This window comes from Tauraco erythrolophus, chromosome 2, assembly GCF_009769465.1.
Source record: "Tauraco erythrolophus isolate bTauEry1 chromosome 2, bTauEry1.pri, whole genome shotgun sequence".
NCBI lineage: Eukaryota > Metazoa > Chordata > Aves > Musophagiformes > Musophagidae > Tauraco > Tauraco erythrolophus.
Window position 1 is genome coordinate 47820420 of NC_141466.1, and position 21650 is coordinate 47842069.

At 34.3% G+C, this 21650-nt stretch overlaps 1 protein-coding gene across 1 annotated transcript in view; it reads left to right on the top strand.

The window, feature by feature from the left end:
• Nucleotides 1–21650, top strand: part of CSMD1 (CUB and Sushi multiple domains 1) — a 1221578-nt gene that overhangs the window by 842715 nt on the left and 357213 nt on the right. The window contains exon 10 of the mRNA XM_086608338.1: nucleotides 1232–1353. Within this exon, the coding sequence (XP_086464464.1) occupies nucleotides 1232–1353 (122 nt within the window). The remainder of the gene's footprint in view (nucleotides 1–1231; nucleotides 1354–21650) is intronic.

The following is a 21650-nucleotide window of genomic DNA, read 5'->3' on the forward strand; positions in this document are numbered from 1 at the left end:
CCTCTAGTTTCCTTAGTTCCTGTTTCTACCAGTCACCCATCTGTTAATGCAGAGTATCAGGCTTCCTCCCAGCAAGTTTGTGAGGTAAAGAAATTCTCGTATTTCGTTATTCAGAATGGAGATAGCCACAGAGAAAGGCAAACCCTAAAATTTTCCAAAGTAACAGAATATGTTGGGTATTTTAATCCAATATTCAGAAAAAAAAATGACCAACTTTTTAAGGAATGTAGTCATTCCTCTTGCCAGTACTGAAACATAAGTAACTAAAGAATCTAAATGACATCAAAAGTTAATGGAAGTTATGTAGATAAGTTCTGAGATTCGGATATTTGAAGATATACAGTATCGAAATACTTAGAAATAGTATGATCTAGACTCTATATTTTAGTGTGTTGCCAAAGTGCTGTAGTACCATAAACCTGACAGTGGAATTTTAAAGTGTTATAAGTTCTATAACTCCATTTGATGTCACTGGAAATTATATGTCTAAGTATTTTTTAAGTACTTTGAGATACTGAAATATTTTGAGAAGTTAGAGTATTTTAGAAAATCTATCCCTTATGATCTTTGGAAAATAACTTTATTAATTAAGTAATTTATTTTCAAAATGTTAACTCTCCAGATTTGCCGAATGTGACAGAGGGATTGTGATGGTTTCACAATTGAATCTGTGCTTTACAAGATTAAGGCTACTGCCTAGAACCATTTTTTTTTTTTTTTTTTCTGATTTTATTTCCTCTGCTGTAAAGAGCTAAGCAACCACAGAAGTTCAAATTTAGGTTAAGGATATATTGTTACATTGAGTCAAACACTGTGATACACGTTTTTTTCCTCCTCAACCATGGAGAAATTATGAAGGAGAGAGAGCATATACTGGCCCTTCTTACCTTCATACACAGAAGACTGGCTCCATCCACTTGGAGAGGGTAAATCTCTCTCTAAACAGAATATTGGTATGATAATACTGAGAAATTAATTTACATAAAGTAAGAATCAAGTAGTGTAAATATTGGGCTGATTAATTGCGAAGTGCTGGTTTCCTTCCTCTTTAGGTAACTTTTCAGGATATTTTTTTACTAGCTCAAACATTTTCAAAGGCAGATTGTTATAGAATGTATCAGCATAATAACACTTTCACAGCAAGTTGTTATTAATGCTAAGGCATTTTATAGTATTAATTCAAGCTAAGCAACTGATCAAAAGCAATCTTATTTGTTGTTTACCATTTTAGCTAGAACATGTGGTTCTAATTTACGTGGACCAAGTGGGATTATTACATCACCAAACTATCCAGTTCAATATGAAGACAATGCACACTGTGTGTGGGTCATTACAACAACTGATCCAGAAAAGGTATGCTTTTTACCTTTGTCTCAATTCAAACCATATAATTTTGGTTCTGTCTTAAAATTATTTCATACATATTTGGATGAATCTAAGAAAACATGCAAGTGTGTATGTTCATTTAAACAGAAAACAGAGTAGAGATGTTAAAAAAATATATTGGGCATTAGGAAAAAAAATAATGATACATTTATATCTGTGAAAATGTCCACTCAGAGTAATAGGTCTCAATTAAAGTTTCTAAGTTATAAATAAATTTTCTAATGGAATACATAAAATCATATTCAAAATCACACATTGCTAAATGAGTGGTTAGTGGATTTTTCAAGTTATGTCTTGATACTTGCTCATTGTTGAAGCTTAGCATAAAACCCAGACATATGTCTAAGTACTTTGTCTGATATTGTCAGGTGTTTTACTACCTACTTCATTTCTCTTTTCTGCTGTTTTCCAATAGTGATTCAAAATACATAACTATGAATAATTATGGATAAAATAGTAGTCATAATTAAATATTCTTATTACACTGCAAGGTACAGAGATTAATTTTTACTTGTGTTTCTGTAAAATCAATTTACTCCTTCAATAAAGGACAGAGACCCCCTACGTGTAGGAAAAAAAATAAGTAAAAATAAATCTTTCCCTTATGTTTTACTTTTCTGTAGCAAAATGCTGAATAAATGAGTTACAGTAAGTTGAAGAATGTACAATCTATATGTATTTTCATAATTACAAAAGATGTATTTCCTATGCAAGTTTTTAAAGACTGTATTCTTGACTTCTTAATATAGCTAAGTAAAAAATATCTGACTTGATCTCACCATAAATTAATGCAATTGTTTAGCTGCAGAAAAAAATCATTTTATTGAATGTTTTCATAGCATATTGTTGAGATGTAAACACAGTTTCTTTTGCAAAATCAATTGAGTTCACTTTTTCTTAAAGCAGATTCAGATTCAGGAAAAACAGACAAAGTACAAAACTATCACATTGTGGAAAATTCTACTGTAGCAGGACTTGTCTCTGAAGAGGAAGGACTTTTTTCAGTTCCACACTGAACTGTTATATTTTATTTAGTATAGCAATTAGAGGTGACTATTTGTCACTGAATGACCTTTGACTTTAAAGTCATTAAATGTTATAGAACATGTTAAATCACTTTGTGTTTCTAAATATGGACAAGCATTAAAAATACGAAAAATGTATGATAAATCCATCTACTCAAATTTATATTCAGTAGTATGTAATCTCTTTGATTCTGCAAAATACAGTATAGCTTTATAAGGGAAAATGTAAGTGTGCATCAAAAGAAAATATGTGGAATTACTACTATTAGAAGAAAGTCTTGCCATCTTACTGATTTCTTTATTCAAAACTGTTCCATTAGTTGTTCCTTTTTATTTTTCTTCCCTTGACTTTTCAAAAATATTAAGCATTGTTTTTCATATGTATAATGAATTGAAGATAGTAATATCCTTGCTGATTGCAAAAAAGTTTAACCATAATAATACAAAAATTGATACTGACTGTGCAGTACTATTTAATAAACTGTACAGTGTATGTTTTCTATGGAGGCTCAGACTTATTTTTGAAAAACACTTAACCGTAGTCTACTGCAATAACATGCAAGTTCTGTTCATTCTGTACAATATATCTTTCTCAACAGATTTAGGATTTTAGTATTCTAGAGCTTAATGAGATTGGTGTGGATTGACTTATTGTTCTGTTCACTGGACTCGAAAAGGCACTTTTCGAGTATTCTGCGGGCAGGTTGGTAGTTCATCAGTTACAAAAATGCACTGAAGGAATTGCACACTCAGGCAGATCAATTCTTTTGTTACGTTCAAAATGAAGAGGTATGAGTACAAGACATAGAGCTTTCACCCAGAAAAATATCCACAATATTACACCCAGCTTGGTAGAAAGTAAAGAGATAAGCTAACAGACATATTGATAATCACAATGTAAGAAAAAGATGTGGAGCTTGAGATCTTTCAGTTCCGGACAGAGTGGGCAATAGGGAATAAACAGTCTTTTTATTAATCTTGGATTTGTCTAGCAGTGCAACAAAGGAAGATTATTTTCTTAACTTCATGTATCTCAGAAAGATGGTTATTTGCCTTATGACCATGATGACTGTGAATGTGAAGTCTTAAAATCAAACAAGTTTCAGGCTTATAGTATCCTCAAGTTGCCTTCACATGAACTCAACGTTATCTTTTTCAGTATGTATCGATGCAAATCTGATGCTGGGACTTCTGTCCTCAAATAACTAAACCTAGAGTTAACACATATCCTTTTGGATAACAAAAGATACGAGGGAAAAAGCTTTTACTTTATAGACTGTCTGACTGAAATGGAACATTTTTCCTGCTTTTTTCTAAAGAAAAATATCTTCCTAGCATTTCGAAACCTGTGAACTTTAAAAAATCAATTACAAAAATAATTTCCAGGTTTCTGAAATGATGAATTGATTTTAAGATGTGCTGAAAGTTGTGCAGATTTTCATCTCTGGCTTTTGTTGGAGTTATGAATGACAGAACTCTTGAAAATTGAACTATGTATTGAAGGTCTGATTTTAAGGTTAGATTGAGGATCCTACTGTTTTGCCCTTCAGATTTGAAAATATTTATCAGAGTGCTTAGAGTCTGTTTTTGATTTTCTTTTCCAGGAAGGTAGACAGTTCATGACATATTGTTACTGTGTATTTTATATCAGTTTTAACTTACTCTGGAAGTGAATTTGTGTCCTTTCATCAGATTAGTTTACACATAGCATTTTACAAGATAAGACATTTCCTCTTAACATTCAGTTTAAAGAAGATAGTCGGGTTGAAAAGATGCTCAGGAATAACTTTAAAAAATGGAGACATTATGTTGACCAACTTTTGCATTCTGGTGCTGGTGCATGGAGATTTTTAATGCCAATTCAAACTGGAAAAAAAATTCAACTTCCTATGGAGATGGTAACATAGTTCCAGTTTTTAACCAACCATATTGAGGTCAGTTAGTTAAATGTTTTTCTAACATTTATTTTCCTTTTACTGAGCAACACAAAAATCTAAGTTAAGCTTGTTTTTTCTCCTGTTCAAAGGTATTTCTGTTAATGCTCTGCTTATTTTGAAGAGTTGATTTTCTTCCCTTAGTGTTTGTTCGTTTCCTCTGGGTCCCACTATTGTAGCTTCTGATCAGCATCCTACTGAGACATTTATTAGACTTTTAGTTCTTGCAAATACAGCTTTATGGTGCTCTTCTGACTCTCTGTCAAGTACATGCTGTAATTTTTGGTAACACTACATTGTTTTAGGCCTCTTATGCAGTTTCTGAACTTTTTAGAATCAGTTACTTTGGACTGTTCTTCTGAGGTCTTACTGATCTGTTGTCTTTATCGCTTTCTTGCTGTTCGTATAATCTTTTCGGTATGTTCTAAGCATGCCCCTATCTCTTGCTGTTTCAATTCATTCTCCAGGCTGTTGTTTTCCTCATAAGTCTTACTGCCCTGGATTTCCTGCTGCTTTCACTATTTTGTGATAACATTGCTAGATGCAAGGGCTCCAGTTTTCAATGCCAGTGCCTATAGGAGGGCAAGGTTTGGTGTTATTTCAGCAATAATACCTAGTTTAAAACAATGTTTTCCTGAGTGATTGCAGATTTTGGTGTAGTAGATGTGCCGTGGGCTTCAATAGTTCTAAGTTTAATGACCTGATAAATAAAGACTGCAGATTTTTTTTTCTGAAGAACGTACTTTCTCCACAGTATAAAGCACAGATATCAAGAATCTATTTGGGCCTAACTCTTCTTCTTCACAAAAAAAAAGTTATTTACTGCAGTTGCCATAATTGAAGACATCGGAATGAATTAGAGGGAGGGTGGAAAACTTCACATACAGTTCTACAGGGCTAAGCCTTCAGATTTTTGTATAAAGTTTGACTATACCTTGATATGTTGTCATAAAATGGTGCTTCTGATTTATTGCCTTTCAGACAACATAGCTGAGGAACTTCAGGAGAACATTCTTACGCAGGAAAAATTTCCCCAGTTCACAGCTAGGGAATCCACCTATTGTTAAGGTTGATTTTGACATAATTTCTTTTAAGATAATTGGTTCTTGCAATATGCTCTGAAAGAGCAGTCTTACTACGTAGCATATGATAACATGCAATTTTTTGGAATGATGTTATCTTGGTGATTCATGGATTGGGTGAAAGTTTGTGGTAGCTCAGATCTGATCCATTAGTGACATCCTGTCGTCCTCAGATTCTTACTTCCATGTAAGTACCTTATGCTCATATAATAATTTGCAATGGATTCAGAACCTTTGTTTCAAAAGGCAAGTTTGCTCCAGTTAGGTGGCATTATCATATTACATTGTTTAGTATCAGAGTTTTTTTTAGAAAGCGTGTCCCTAAATAGCCTGTTTCTTCAAAGCTTCATTACAAGGCACCTCTCCCTCTGAGTGGCTACTCAGACCATCCTGCTACAAGTAGCAGGATGTGTGTTATCTGATGTCTGAAATCTACAGCACCTTCAGTCTAACACAGTACTCGGCCTGGGGAAGAAAGCTCTTGCTGAGCACCATAGGTCTCATCCCTGCAGTGATTACCAGAGCGCCGCCACAGTGTTGGTTTGTGTCTGTACAGAGAACTTATCCTCTCACTGTGCCAGAAAGTTTTGGGTTGCAGAGATCTTGATCACCGAAAAGATGTAGATTTAAGAACTACCTCCACTAAACTTTTGTATATTCTTGGCAATGTGCAGGCTCCTGCTAGTGATTTACTCAATTCTTACTATTTCATGAATCTCAGGATAGATTTAATAGAGTGGAGGAAAAGATTGTGAATTTAGAATTGACTCATTTGCACAAGCTGTGTCATCTAGATCATACAAATACACTAAGAACTCCCTTAAAGGATGACTTCCTATGGTGTGTTGAAAACAGTTTTCTATGCTCTTTTGTCCTTCGCACAGTGTTGAAACGGAATTTTGTGCCATATGTAAATGTACATATTTAAGTTTAAATTTAAACTTCTTTATTTTTCATTTGCTGGAATAATGTCTTTAATTTTAGAGGCATATGGCATCATTGACAAAGGATTCACACTGTTTAAAATTAAAATTATTAAGGTCTCAGTTACGAAACAAATAAACATTAATTAAGTTCCCTCTTGCTTTGAGATAGGCTCGTGTATTATTATTTTTTTTCATAATCAAGCAGTATAATTTAGAACACAAAGTATAACTAAATCAATTAATATGACAAAACTATTGTTGCAGTATAAGGATGAGATTTTAAACTTCCAGTGTTCTAAAATCTTGTACAAGACATCCAGGGTAGACTTGATTCCATACAGTCTTACATACATTTCTAAACCAAACAAAATAGTCCGTATAGTTTAATATAACGTGAAAAATGTACTTACAAGCCTACTGGAAAACTCATGCTATATATAACTCACTACAGCATACGTTAATCCTCAGTTTGAATTTAAATACATAAATTGTAACACAGAATTCTATATACCTACAAGTGACATTAGGAAAAAAATACATGTGTTGTGCAAAAGCTAGCACAGTTTATTTAAAAAAAAATATATCTTTGTGTTGCTTTGTATGTTTTATGTATACTTATTAGAACATTAGGGATTTTTTTTTAGTAATGCTGATATTTCTACTGTTCAAGACATGTAAGTGAGATGTAGCAGCATAGATTCCATATAATATTTCCTTAATAAGTTTACTGAAGCTTTATCAGATGATACTGTAACACAAGTAGAGCTGGAAGAGATGACTCAGTTCTGGCATTGCAGATATTTAAGATGAAATAAAATTTGCACATATGGGTACTACATGTGTAAACTGCAATTATACTTGATGGAGATCTGTCGAATAGTCGGTAGAGTCAAAACAGTGCTTCATCTCATCCTAAAGCAGTGTACTACAGGCCCATCAGCTAAGTCACTGTTTGGGCTTTGTTCACTCTCACTGGATCAGAACCAAAAGGGATTTAGACATTTTAAATTTCAGCATGCAGTGTTTGATATATACACAGCTTTGTGGAATAAAGTATGATATTTTAGGTGAAGGACATGCCTCAGATTGAATGGGAAAGGTCCTGTAACAGCCATACGTTGAATGAAAAGACAAACTTTGGAGTAGGGGTATACCAGACTTAACTAAAAGAAAGTGTTTTTAAAAAAAAATCTTCTCTCCTACATTAATGCATCTATTTCCAAGTGTGAGCCTTTTAGTGAAACTGATATACCCAATTCAAAACCACTTTCTATATTGATTTTAGATGTCTCATTTGTGCATTCATTAGAAGTTTTGACTCTTGCTGTCTTTAAAGACTGTTGGAGGTGGTGATGGAAGAGGGACGCTTGGGATCAGTACTCATCTCATGATGAAAGCATCCAAGCACAAATTTTCTGCAGCACAGGAAAGTACTGTATTTCCTGGTTTGTGGGGAAAGCTAACTGAACAAGCTCTCTTCATGCTTCTGGCATTATTTCTGGTGGTATTTGCTTTATTTATTTTTCTCAGATGATTTCTAACATTAAATGCAGAAACATAACCCAGCTCTTAAGTTTTTCTCTCCTAAGGCAATTGCTGCAAATACAGGCTGACAGTTATATTTCTTGTTGCTTACTTTTCCTCTAACCTTCTTCCTTCCAACATGTTTTTGAATGAAGGAGACTTAACTACTGAGCCTTATCTGTGTTCAGTATCTCAGATTTGCTTTCAGAATATCAGCTAGATTTATGCTACTGAGATTTATCTGTGGGGTATGAGTTTTGTGAGCCTCACATATTATCTGATATACTGAGTTGGAAATGGCAATTTAGGGGGGAAAAAAAAAGTGGGGCTTTTAGAAAGAAACTATAGAAGCATACACATGAAGGAATGAAAAAAACTGAAGAAGGAGACTTAGCAGTAAATTTGCTGTGATTTTGTCTTTGATTTTACAATACATCCATACTTCAGAAAGACAGCTGGGATATATTAGCTGGTAACGCAACGCTCAAGAGAAACACAGGATTCATCCTCCAAACAAAGTGAATGTATTAGAATGTGGCAAAGTTTTAATTGGCAAGATTTAGCCACGTAGACGTGGCTTAGTGGAAACTATTAAACAAAAAAACTTCAAAACTTTCGAAGTTATCAGGACAATTTAGTTAAATACGAAAGCATGACATTTTAAAATATCTAATGCTTCTGTTTCCTCATGTTCTGATACTAAGTTGAGGACAAAGGAAAAAGAGTTCTTCCTTTCAAAAGAAGGCAATATGTAATATTTTCACTGTGATATGTTTGTACTGTATCTGCATGGATAAGAAGGATACAGATCCATTATTGTCACTAGTTTGTTGAATACTTGCAGCAGAGTATATTTTACTTTGTCTTTCTCATAGATACTTTTCCAGCCTTGATGGCTGTTAAATCCTTCATTATTTTAGCCTAAATCTTACAAAAAAAACCCCAGGCTATTTCACTTAGAATTTGTTTATTTTATAGCTAAAACAATACTCTACACAAAAAATACAGAAAAAAACTCCCAGAAATATAGCACGTAAGCATGTCTCTTTGTTTTACAATTGCCAGAGGTAGTCTTTAAAGGTTAGAAAACAAAGAAAACCACAAAAAACAATAACTACACCGAATACACTTTCGTCATTGTCATTTATCATTATCTAGCCACTGCCATATACATACTTGTCTCATTGCTGTAAGTTGGATTGTTGCCTCCAGCTTTTTCCTTAGAGGAGCTTATCTTCTATGAGTGCACTTAGAATTCCTCCATCATTTCCTTCCTCCACTGTGGTTTTTTTTTTTTCTTTCATCTTCCTCTGCCTCAGTTTCTTCTTTGCTGTATTAATCTACATCAATATATTTCTTTTCTCTTTTAGCTTTAACTTTTTCTTCTTTTCCATTTTATGTATTTTCAGAACGGAAAAGATTCAGATAGATACAAAATTAAAGTATAGAATCCTAACGGTTTTCGTGGATTAAATGGACGTCAAAAACCAGTAAATGAATGGTCAACTGAAATTTTAGTATTTTTTTAACCAGAAGAAAACAATAAGTTTTTACTTTATTAATGTAATTAAAATTCAGCATAAGAATGAACCAGTTTGTATGGTGACATATTATTTCACAAAAAATATATACGTTTAATTTCTTCATAGTGAAAGGACTTCAGACAAATTTACCAAATGGAGAATCAATCAGACTTCTCAAGCCATAGGTGAATATTCATTTAATATACCTAAATATAAGATGCTTTCTTAAGTCAGTTGTATCCACACATTATAGAAGACAACATATTTGTTATTACTCCTGCACATACGTACACATGCACTCTCACATGGAGACATGTGAAGTAAACAACTGAATATTTTAGCTGTGCAATCCCAAAGCATATAAATATAGTAACATAAACTCATTACTATTGTCTCATATAATTCAGGATATTTCCTAACAGGAAAAACTCATGAGCATGCATTAGATGAGAACATTCTGCCACTGTGTAAAAAAAAAAAGAATAAAAAAAAAATATTCCTACAATTAAATCTCCACATACTTTTCTTATCTTGTTTGCTCTACGAGGTAGTTCCCAGTTGCCTTACTAAGAACTATCAGGCTTATTCAGTATTACATGGTCAAATGTGTAAATCTAAGAAATCAAGGTTTATGTGTAGATATTTTTCCCTGGAGGTTGAAAGTGTTTGCAACTATTGATAGTATATCATACCTGGCAATGTCCTTGGATGTTGCATTTGTTTATATATCCTTTTTTCTTTCTTTTTTCCCCTGTTGTTTTTTTTCTTAGTTTATCAGGTATTCTACATAAATTATCTTTGCGCAGACCCTGTGCAGCCTGATGAGGTTCATAATGAGGATGACATTAACCCACATTTACTGCACAAGGAGATAAGTGCTACAGAATAATTTAAGCACTTACAGTTCTGGGTTTCCTTACAGAACATGTTGATTTGCTTTGCCTTGAAACATAGGTGGTAAAAGTTTCTTTGTACATGATATTCCCTGCTTATCTTTTCTTTTAAATATTTTCTTGGATATCTCTTCTACTGAAAAATGCCAGCTGATAACTTACAGGCTAGTAATAATAAATTCTAAGAAATTCACAGAATGCGTAGTGAAGTGTATGTATATGGGAAAAAGTCATTAGATTATTAAAAATATATTAGTATTTTCTGAAAATTATTATGATTGCTTTTGTTTTTCTTTAGCAATACTATAGATTTGGTGTTTGGCATCATGCTAAATAGAAGCCTCCAGGTATTTACATAATGAATTAGTGTCAGCATTCCATTTAATTGACTCACTTTGGTGAATTACTAAACCACAGTTTCATATTACAGGTAAAAAGCCATTAGGGAGAACAGTAAATGGAGGACCAAATCATCACATGTACGTTAAGATGTGCAGATCTCAGATTTCAGGAAGGTGATGTTACAGGGGAAGGGCAGAAGTAATTTTACTTATCAGAATTTTTACTTAGTAAGGGAAGTATGATAGAGTTTGCAGTAAGTTATTATAGAATAAAAAGGTTTTCAAAGTTTCATGTGGCAGCTGTTTAGTTGAAGCTGTTTAGAAAAAATGAAATGCTACACAAATTTAATACTACTTTGAAGTAGAGACAAAAAATTCAGTCCTAAAGTGTGATCTCAGCAAGAATCAAGGTAGTTATTAATACACCTGCTGTATATTGTGAAGGGATTAACATAGATTAGCATGCTGTTTTGTCAGCTACTTGATCCGAGGAAGATATGGGTAGATGTGAAGTATGTTAGAGAAAAAGAACAATGGTTCAGCCGTTGGTGAATTATATTCATTTACTTATTTATAAAAATAGATAAGAAGGACTACCACAAACAGTCAAAGCCAGGATGGCGATCCTTCCTGTCCTCAGTTCAAATTGGCCTGCTTTAGCATGTGAACATCGACAGCCTGACTTGATCCACAGAACAGTTAACAGGCTCTCTTTGCACTTTTCATCATGTTCCAGAGCTGTAGTTACTCCTGCATTAGATTAAAGGAAGCAGATGTGAGTTGAGAGTCATGTAGTGATTCAGCTGATGCACGTGCCCAGAGAGGGAACGACAGGACAAGCTCCAGCCTTAGGAAGGGGGGGATGGTGAAGAAGCTTATTTTCCTGTACATATAGAAAGGCATTTCATTTCTTCCAGTTGTCTTGCTGAGAAAAGGGAAAATGGAGCCTAAAACACTGCAGGTAGTTTACTATTTAAACAGTAAAATCATGAGGAGGTCATCGTGCCTTTTGAGTTTATCATGCCTTTTAAAAAAGGAATCACCTGTTAGGATGATCATACCTTTCCTGGCCAGATGACAGGTAAGTAGGAGGAGATTTCCCAGCATGGTTTTTCTCCTCTTCCCTGTAGGTGGTAACTTTCATCATTATGACAAAAGAAAATATTTTTAACCTAGTGAAGAGTTTAGTAATTTAAATAAGTTATCACTGGAACATAATTTACTTACTAATCTTTCTGAAATATGCATGAGCGAAGATATCACCTGTGCACCATGGTAAAACATTCAGAATTGAAGCGAGGCATGAACAGAGGCTTCACCTCAGGAATGAGATGTAGGTGGCTCTAGTTGGTATGAAAGATTGAAATGAAGACCAGCTCATTACAGTGGAGGCTGTTATTTCTACCTAAGGAGGAAAACATCTTAGGAGGAGTTCACTCATTGCTAATCAGTTCTTATTTCAAATTTGCTATTGCAATGGGCAGGAGAAAATGACAGATCATGTAGGACGTGAAATTTAAAGCTGTGGAAGTAAGAAATTTACATGTTCTCTGAACTTCATCAAGACTCTTATTCTCCTATGGCTGTTCTGTTTCGCAAGGTGTGGGACCTCTGTTGTCATGGAGTTCACAGACTCTGTGAATGGAGAATTTCTTTCATGCAGATTTTAACCTCTCTGCAGAAGTCATTCTTCTAAGCAACATTCTCCATGTTTAATTATTAGCATATATACCTGGCAACAAAGTATAAATCAAGAAGATAAAAAGTCTAATTTATTTCTTCAGGAAAAAATCAGAAGTTTCTAGGAGACACATCTAGATCTAGGGATTTTAAGTAAAGCTGAAAAATACACTGTCTGTTTTAACATCTTCTCTTGCGTTCACATGGAGATCTTGCAGAAACTGGCATCTGCAGAGCATGAGCAGAATCTCAGAGGGTGCGAAAATGAGAGAAAGAGAGAACAGGATCTAAGTATTGCCTCTAGTTGTCCTAAGAGAATAAATTAGGCTATGTTTATGTTAGCATCAGTAGCACAGTGCACCACAAGCAGCTTTATAGTGCAAAACAGTTGGTGCTAAGGGCCTGAGGTCCATACTACATGTGTATTTCAGGGTTTTTACTGTGGCCTAGTTGTAATACGCTTCTTTAGGCTGAAAGCTTGTTACTGGCTGGAGAACACCTTCCATCTTAGTTTTATCCAAAAAGAACTCAATTTATCTACTCAGAGATTGCTCTGTGATGCAAACCAAAGCACCATAAAAGAAGATGACTGGAGATTGTTTCATAAGTGCACCTTGATCAAAGCCTTGATGTGAATGTATTTTTAATCTTCTGGTACAACTTAGGAGGGTGCCCCTGCCTATGGAAGGGGATTGGAACTAGATGATCTTTGAGGTCCCTTCCAACTCAAACCATTCTATGATTCTATGATTGTGTTGTAATGCATAGAGAAGACTGACATTTGCAGATGCTGTGTACATGCAGGATCAAATTAGGTCCATGAGTTTGTTTTAATGCTCAGAAATGTCCTTTTAAGATTTTGTATTATCTCTATGAAATTCAGAAACAAATCTTACCCACCAAAGTAGTTTGAGAAGCTGCCTGTTACAGAACATTGCCTGTAATGAATATATTCTTGCTACCCGCTAGTTGTTTGTCGATTGGTTTATTTGTTTTTTTCCAAGGCAAAGGTGACACTCATGGAAAGGTATGCACACAGGCAGAGTATGTGTGTCATGTTTTAATTCAGTCTTTCACACAGTTAATATAATTCTTAGTACTTGTCTGTGTTATCAGACTGTCAAGTTAACAGCATCCTGAATGATAATTCTTTTTAAATGCAGGTTAGATATTTTGAACATTTTGATATCTGCATTATTTTTCTCTGTAATTAGGTGGTTTTTTCCTCTTCCTGATTTTAAACAGACTGACTGGTAGATTATATTTGCCTCATGGTATCTCTCAGAAGAAGGTGTTGCATGCATGCTACTACATATGTGCAATGCTATGTGTATGACTCTAAATGTTTACAAATGATATTTTTTTTACATTAGCCAGTTATTAACTCTTTAGAATCAATAGCCTTTCTGCTCTTACCTGATCTAAAAGGAAAATATGTATTGTTAATTTTTTCATCAAACAGTATAATAAATTTTTGTTCTAGATCATCTATCTTTTATAAAGTCTATTTAAATAAAAAAAAATCTAGTAAATAAACTAATGACTACTTCCACTTGAAGTGAGCGATGAGATTCTAATGTTTCCAAGGTAAATGTTCATCTACTCCACTAAACACTCTACTACTGCACTCTGCAGAAAGTCATCACTGGTTCCACTTGTTCATTCTGCACAGTTTAGTTCCATCAAGAGCAGATGAAGATACGAGACTGATGGTATGTTTTTGCACTTGAGATCCAGTATATCCTTTAACAATGCATTCAGCTGATTGTTCCTTATAAAAATGGATTATCCAGATGTCATTAATTTTGAGACTAAACATGTAGTTACATGTTTGGAGACAGTCTCAAGGCTCAGTTGCCTACCAGAGAAATCTCTATTTCCTTCTGAGGTTAAGCTCTTCTGGTTTCTCTCCAGGTGTGGATCCAGAAAGACATAGGTTCCCATAGATCCTGTTCTATCTGCCAGATCATGAATATGTCTCTGATACCTTAAACCATCTCAGTTAGCACTAGTCATTTAAGTGTGGGCATCTTACTGAGCTCTCAATGCCTAAGCTTCAGTTATCACCAGGGAAGCCTGCACAGTAATTCAGCGTAGCCTGAAGCAGACACCTATATGCCAGTCAGATGAGTAACCCTCTTAACTGTATTTACTACAGCGAAATATTAAGATATCTAAAGCACGTTTAGACACAAATGGGTAAACATCTACATTTAGGTGTTTTAGAGCTCATTACAGCTATTTCACTATAGTCTTCTAATACTGTTTCGGATGCCTTAACTAATCCTTCCTGGCCTCCAGCTGCTGCTTCAGAAAATTGTGGATGTCTCTGATCCTGTATCTTCAGGCAGTGTGTGGATTTTACCTTATACTTCCAAATGACACTAATCAACTATTTAGATTTGTACTGAACTCCATCCTTAGCACTGATTTCTGCAACAAGGTTCTAATTAGGTTAAACATTTTCCTTTTTTCTATAAAAATGCGGTAGAAGATTGCAGATCTTTTAGGTGTGTCTAGTTTCTGTGCAACCCTTTGAGTTTGAACGATATTCAGACAATTGTGAAACACTTGTTTGGTCATTTTTGTTTGCTTACTTGTTTCCTTTCGTCTCTTTATGAGTCCTGTGGATTGCTGTTTCAAAGATACTCACTGAAAAATTCTCTTACAAAGTTCTATGACCACTTTAAGCTTCGAAACATTTTACATTGCACCTATGTTGGTAAGAGGCTGTATTTTCAGCATGATTACTTCCAATCCGTGTTAATTAGGCCAATCAAAATACAACTCCTGAATTGGATTTACAGTAACGTGGTAAAATAGTGAGGGAGGTGGTATCTTTATTACAGCACTAGCTTTATGATAATTTAGTGTAACAATTTGAAATATGATAAACATTTTAATTTCTTTGTACCTACTGTGAGTCAGTGGTGGGACTAGGTGACTTCCGGAGGTTGCCTACAACCTAAACAATTCTCTGATTAGCAAGGTGGTTTCAACATTAAGAATATTTTTTGTGTTCATATATACATATTTCACAAATTTCTCAGGTGTTAGACATTCATTTCCATTCCTACAGGCATAAGAATTTTCGAGCATATGTTTAGAGCACTTTAAGTATAGCAAGGTGATTATACGCAATTTTAAAGAACTTGCGACTTTTCATTTAAGCCCTGTACAATGCTAATTATGATTGCTAAAGATATTTGATTATACAAACAGAATTTTACAAAAGAAGGGTCAAGAAATTTTTTTATACAAGTTTTAAAAAAATGCTTTTAAATAAAAGTATAGCATTGTGCAGGAATTTTAATGCTTACCTGTAAGTACCTTACTAAACTGGGTTTGCCACTAGAATTTGGACTTTAATGTGGCTAGTCTTCTCCTTGTTCAAACAGTTGAAAAATGAATGTTTAAAAATCAATGATATCTTTAAGAACTTTTTATTCCCAAAGCCATTATAGTAATATTTAAATTATTTTATCTTCCAAAAACCAAATAATAATGTCAATTTTTTAAAAAAATTATATGATGGCTTTAATAGACATGAGTAATATTTAGAGATGTGATTTAAATATTTAATTAGTCTCTTAAACTTTTATTGCCACTTCCGAATCTGTTGCACAGTTTCGTCGTATGAGGATCAAAGACTTACATAGTATTTTGTGACTCTTATTGTGTTTTTCTGGAATATTGTTTTATCATGAACAGCTACATGTCAGTTTGAAGCATAATTAATTCAGGTCACCTTCAAGAAATACCCTTCTTTCTTATTCTTCTTGAATAAGACACATAGATGAAATTTGCAGTGGTAAATATGCAGTAATAGCCTTCAACAATTAGGGCAGTGATGGATTATTATTATTATTACCATGTTCTTTATGAAGTTCTGTGGGTGATAGCAGCTAAAAACTCTCAAAATTATACATACTATTTTTTTTTTTCCCCCACTGCTCTGCGTGCATTAGAATTCAGAGAACCTGCAGTTAGTTTCAAATTAATCTTCTGAAATCTAAAGGTCCAAGGAAATCTTAAGTTTCCACTTCCTGGTTGTAAGCTGAATCCTAGTGCCTCCACCTGAGGCGGGAAATGGATCAGTCTATATAAGCATTATAATTCATTGGATTTACCTTCTGTTGACAGAGTGGTATCGTCTGAATCAGATTCAAAGAAACAGGGAGGCAGAAAAAAGATAATGGGTATTATTGACATTCAAAGCGTTGATTTCTCTAACAAAAGTACAACATTTTTGGTGCTGTGGGAAAATGCTAATATCACAGTGCAAAGGTTCCTGATGAGGCATAATGGGCAGAATTAATCACCACAAGCTATTTTCTGAGACTTTCTACATATTCATATTTGCCCTTGGTTCACATTTTTAGATTATCTTTGCAATCACAGAATGAAGAATGTTTTTAATAAAAAGGGATAAGTGCTACTCTGTACAGAAACACTGAGAAAGAAAGAAAATTCTACAACAAATGTTTTGATAGTAAGCACTTCTTCATAGTGTTTTATAACAATTGACAGTCTGTAGTAAGAGAAACAAAATTGATATATGCTTGCACTATGATCTTCTAGATCATACAGAATATATTGGAAAAATAAGAAATGTTTTATGCTATTATTTCATACTTTTTTTAGTCCGTGAATATATATTGCTGTGATGTATCTTTAGAAAAAAAAAAAGAACCCCTGAACATTAGTATCAAAATGACAAAATTAGTCTTTTGTGCAGCTGCCAGATGGTCACCAGATTCAAATATATTTTTCATACAAAGTAATATGCAAAATCCCTAAAGAATTAATACACTAGTAAAGCTTTTATTGAAATCATTAGAATAAATCTATCTCTCTAAACCTAGCTATAACCTTCTTATGGAGGCTCAGTGTATCTATAGATGTAATTCAATTTTTATTTAGCTAATAAAAATGTCTACCAAATAGACACTTATAGTGATAAAGAGAGAATAAAATAGTTTGGAAATGACATTAGAGATCCACATTTAGAATTAATAACATTAGGGTAGTCTCAAATGTATGTATTTTTTAGTTTTGTTACCTAGATTTGTAATTCATAAAGAGCCTTGTGTTTTTCTTTTTAAAAATGATTAATGGGCAGGAATATAAGCAGAATAAATCTCCTTTTTATGTCACATCTGCATTTTAAAACCTTTCTTGAAAAAATTGTTACATGTAAAAATACCACTTCCTATGATACAAAAGCAAATGTTGAACTTTGGGTTTGCATCAGGCTTATTCTTTCATTTCACTCAATCTTACTGACAGCTTATGTTTCTTAACAACAGGCAAAAGAGCTGCACAGTAAAAAGATCTTGGGCATGTTATTGGCAGGTCTGAAGTCCTTCCTGTAGACACAAGCTAACTCTGTTAAAGCAAACAGTACAGGAAACCAAGCAGAAATAGTAGTAGTAGTGGAACCAAAACAAAAATAACTTGACATTTACAATCATCTCCTCTATTTCTGCTCTTTATTTTTCTACTAGTGTCTTTTTAGTGAGGATCAGCGAGTAAACAGTTATTTGATCTTACCAATGAGATATCCATGTTTATAGTTTCTTTATCCATTACTTCTTCAGATCTTAAAAAGATACAAGGGCTGCATATTTACCAAGACTCATTGGTGGTTGGTAGAAATCAGATACCTGTTCTATGTTATTATTTTGGAGTTAAACTTGACGTACTTTTAGTTTGGTTTTAAGACTGCCCAGCTTTGAACATAATTGCTTTCATCTGGCTCCAACTCTTTTTTTTCAATAAAGGATGGAGATTGCTGTATGCATGAAGTCCTACCTTTGCCAAAGATTTCACATCAATGTCTTAGCTTTTCACCTTTCCTAGTCAGCATATAGGACATAGCCATTAAGGGAGCTTGTAGATGTTTTGCAGAGCAGAACTGCTGAAATGGAAAAAAAAAAAAAAAAAAAATCGGAAACCGCTTTGTGCTCAGTTTCCTGGTCACCTGTGGCTATGAAACAAAGCCTACAAATCTCTTTATTGGTCAGATTTCAGCTTTACATGATACTCGTACATTTCCTGAAATCTATCACTTTTCAATGGGTATCTACTAGCCAAGCTGTTCAAGTATTGAAGACTACAAAAGTCCTTCCAAAAGAAATTTTACAGATGTATCATTTTAGTCCAACAATATTGCCTTGGTGACATTGCAGCCATGCTACCTTGTCATACTCAGCCTCATCCTTCACGTGTCAAAGGCCTTACTGAAGTCCAGGTAGATGATATCCAGTGCTCTTCCCTCAGCTGCCAGGCCAGTCACTTCATCACGGAAGTTCATCAAGTTAGTCAAATGTGATTTCCTCTTGGTGAGTCCATGCTGACTACATCTAGTGACTTTCTTATCCTTCATGTGCCTGGAAGTGGTTTCCAGGTTTGGTTGCTCCATCATGACCTGACTTGACTTTACAAAGCCCTTCTTAACCTGGTCTGAATTCCTTGTTGATTGCTTTGAACCACAGGTGCTACTATTGAGCTACCAATGTCACTTCCAACTTGAATTATTCTGTGATTCTAAGAAAAACCTAAATACTGTCTCAGCATTATTTTTTCCTTTTTTTTTTTCTATCATGAAACCTGTAATGAAACCAGAACAGATAAAATCAATCACAGTCAGATAACATTGTGATTCTACTGGTTTATGTAGTTTCATAGAATTATGCCTGATTGGTTGTACTTTTCACTACTCTCTATTCCTGGAGATGGAGTTATTGCTGTTCAATTTTATAAAGAAAGAGGGTTTAAGTATAGAACCTCTGAGTGTATTGTATCTCAGAGATATTATGTTATTATCTATCAGCAGGAATACAATCAGATCTGAAGCATAAATTATTTGTTACTCAGATGTCATGCAAGTTCAAAATAATTTAAGGCTGATTTGGCCTTGCTCTTTTTTTTTTTTTTTCATGTGTCACAGCCTCATTACAATCAAACTTAATTTGTCTTTAAAACTTTATGTACTGCAAAGTAGAAAAGGTTGCAGTATTAAAGGAAAAGTTTTAATTGCAGACCTGCAGTTAGTGCTTTTTTCTACATTCCTCCACTGGAAATAGAATAGGTGTGAATAAAATTTACATTTTCAGTCACACAATTTATATTGGTCAATTCACTGGCCCCAGAGAAAGGGAACATGCTGCATTGAGCTTGCATCCGAGACAATGTGCCATCTTTAAGGTAACAGTGGAATGGAACTTCCACACAAATTTGTGGGATGGTGAGCAGAGTCAAGTCTTTGCTGGCTCCCTGAAACATCCGCCTCACCCCATACTCACCAACCTTTTATTGTCGTTTTAATAATTTTGTTGTTTTCTCTTTATGGCTAGATATATTACACAGCTTAAACAATGTATCCCATCTTGTTATTCTTAAAAACCCAAGCTAAATACTTCCATGATCTGTACCTTTCCTTCACTTACATTTCTGAGAACTAAACAATATCAACTCTAAATATTAATATTTTTTACTGGAAATTGTCTCTTGTCGGTTGATATCTTTCTTGAAGATTCGGGTCAAAAATTGACACAGCTTTGCAGTTGAGGTCTCATAAATGTTGATTAAAGAGAAAAATGTCTCCCCATCTGTTGCAGACTGCTATGTATGCTTTATTACTATGTCTGACTTTTTCAGAGAGGTGGATGATGATTTGTGTTCAGCTCATGCTCTGTTATGACATCCAGATCCTCATCTAAAGAGCTGTTACCTGACTAGCTGTCATTCAGTGTGTAGCTGAGCAGTACATTACACCTTTCTAAATGTAATGTCCTATTTGATGACACTTTTTTTTAAAGGCAATCTCTCAAATTCTTCGAGATCACTTTGCTTTCTAAACCTGCCTACCAGTGTACTTACAGTCCTTCCCAGTGTAGAAGCTTAAATGTCAGACTTGCTATTTCAACATACAACTTGTTTTAAAAAAATGCCCATGAAAATAACTGTCTCCATGCATCCTTCAGATCTGAAGTTGAAAACACTAACTACTCATACTGTCCAACCAGCTCTGATCCTGTCTCATAAGATTTTAAGTTAGATAATGTTAGATACCAAAAGCCTTACTGACATCAAGATATATAGCTGTTCCATTGCAGTTTTTTTTTTTATTTTTGTAGATTGGAGGACCAAAGCTGCATGAAGTATTCAGGATGAGATTTTATGCAGTAGCAAAATGATGTTCTCTATTTTATTTTCATTTGTTTACCTCTTAATTAGTAATATTTATTTAATTTCTTGACTGTACTAAGTACTCAGATAAAACTTTTGTGACATTATCTTTCATGATGCCAGTGTTACCCTTATTTATCAGTTCAGAGCACATAATATTATGTGTGAAATTAAAACTATTTTTGCCTTGTGCATCATTTAATATTTATCTACATTGAATTTCATCTGCCAGTCACTCCATGTTATAAGAGCTTTCTCCATCTTTTCACAGTAGACCTTTCTCTGTACTATTTGGAAAGAGATCTCTGTCATTAATAAACTTTCTCACTCTGCTGATATTACCATCCTACAGATTGTCTGTGAATGTGTCTGACAGCGCAGCTCATTCCAGAACTCTGCTGGTGACATTCTGTCTGTGCTGGAACTAACAGTTTACTTATATTTCTAGTTTCTGATTTTTTTAACAATTTTTTTTTTTTTTTTTTGTCTATGAAAGACCTTTTGTGTCATGACTACCTAATTTCTGCACAGAGGTGGTGATCAACTTTGAGAAAAGCCCTTAGAAAGTCCACACAGACAATATCAAGTGCGTAATATTTGGGGAAACAATAATTACTCTTTCAATAAATCAAGAACCTTACTAAAGAACTGTAAACTTCAGACTAAAAAATATGGGTTGTGTACAGAGGGAAAGAGAGAAGCAGCAAACTCAGCCCTTTTTCTTGTAAACAAATGGCCTGACTCTTGCAGTCACCCTCTACACCTCTTTCCCCTACCTTCTGACTGTCCATTCAAAACCAGACTGGCATAACATCTTGAAGAGAAATAGCGTAAGATGTCTTTGTGCTGGGACTGGTGGCTAGTGGCTTCATGATTTAATTCATTTGTTGCTGCATCACACTATGTGATCCATGTTTTTTTCAGAGTTCTTTCTAAGAGTCCAGTTAGGTTAAGCCAGGTTTTCATTCACTGCTGGGACCTTCCAGTGCACCACAAAGGCAGCAATTTCTATGGTGACTGTTCTCAGGTGGTGAAGGGAATGGTTAGTTGATAAGTCATATTAAACTTAAAAATATAGAAATCTTCTATTTATAGTTTCAAGCTCAAGTGATGATATTAGACAGTGTTGTTTCAACTGCTCAG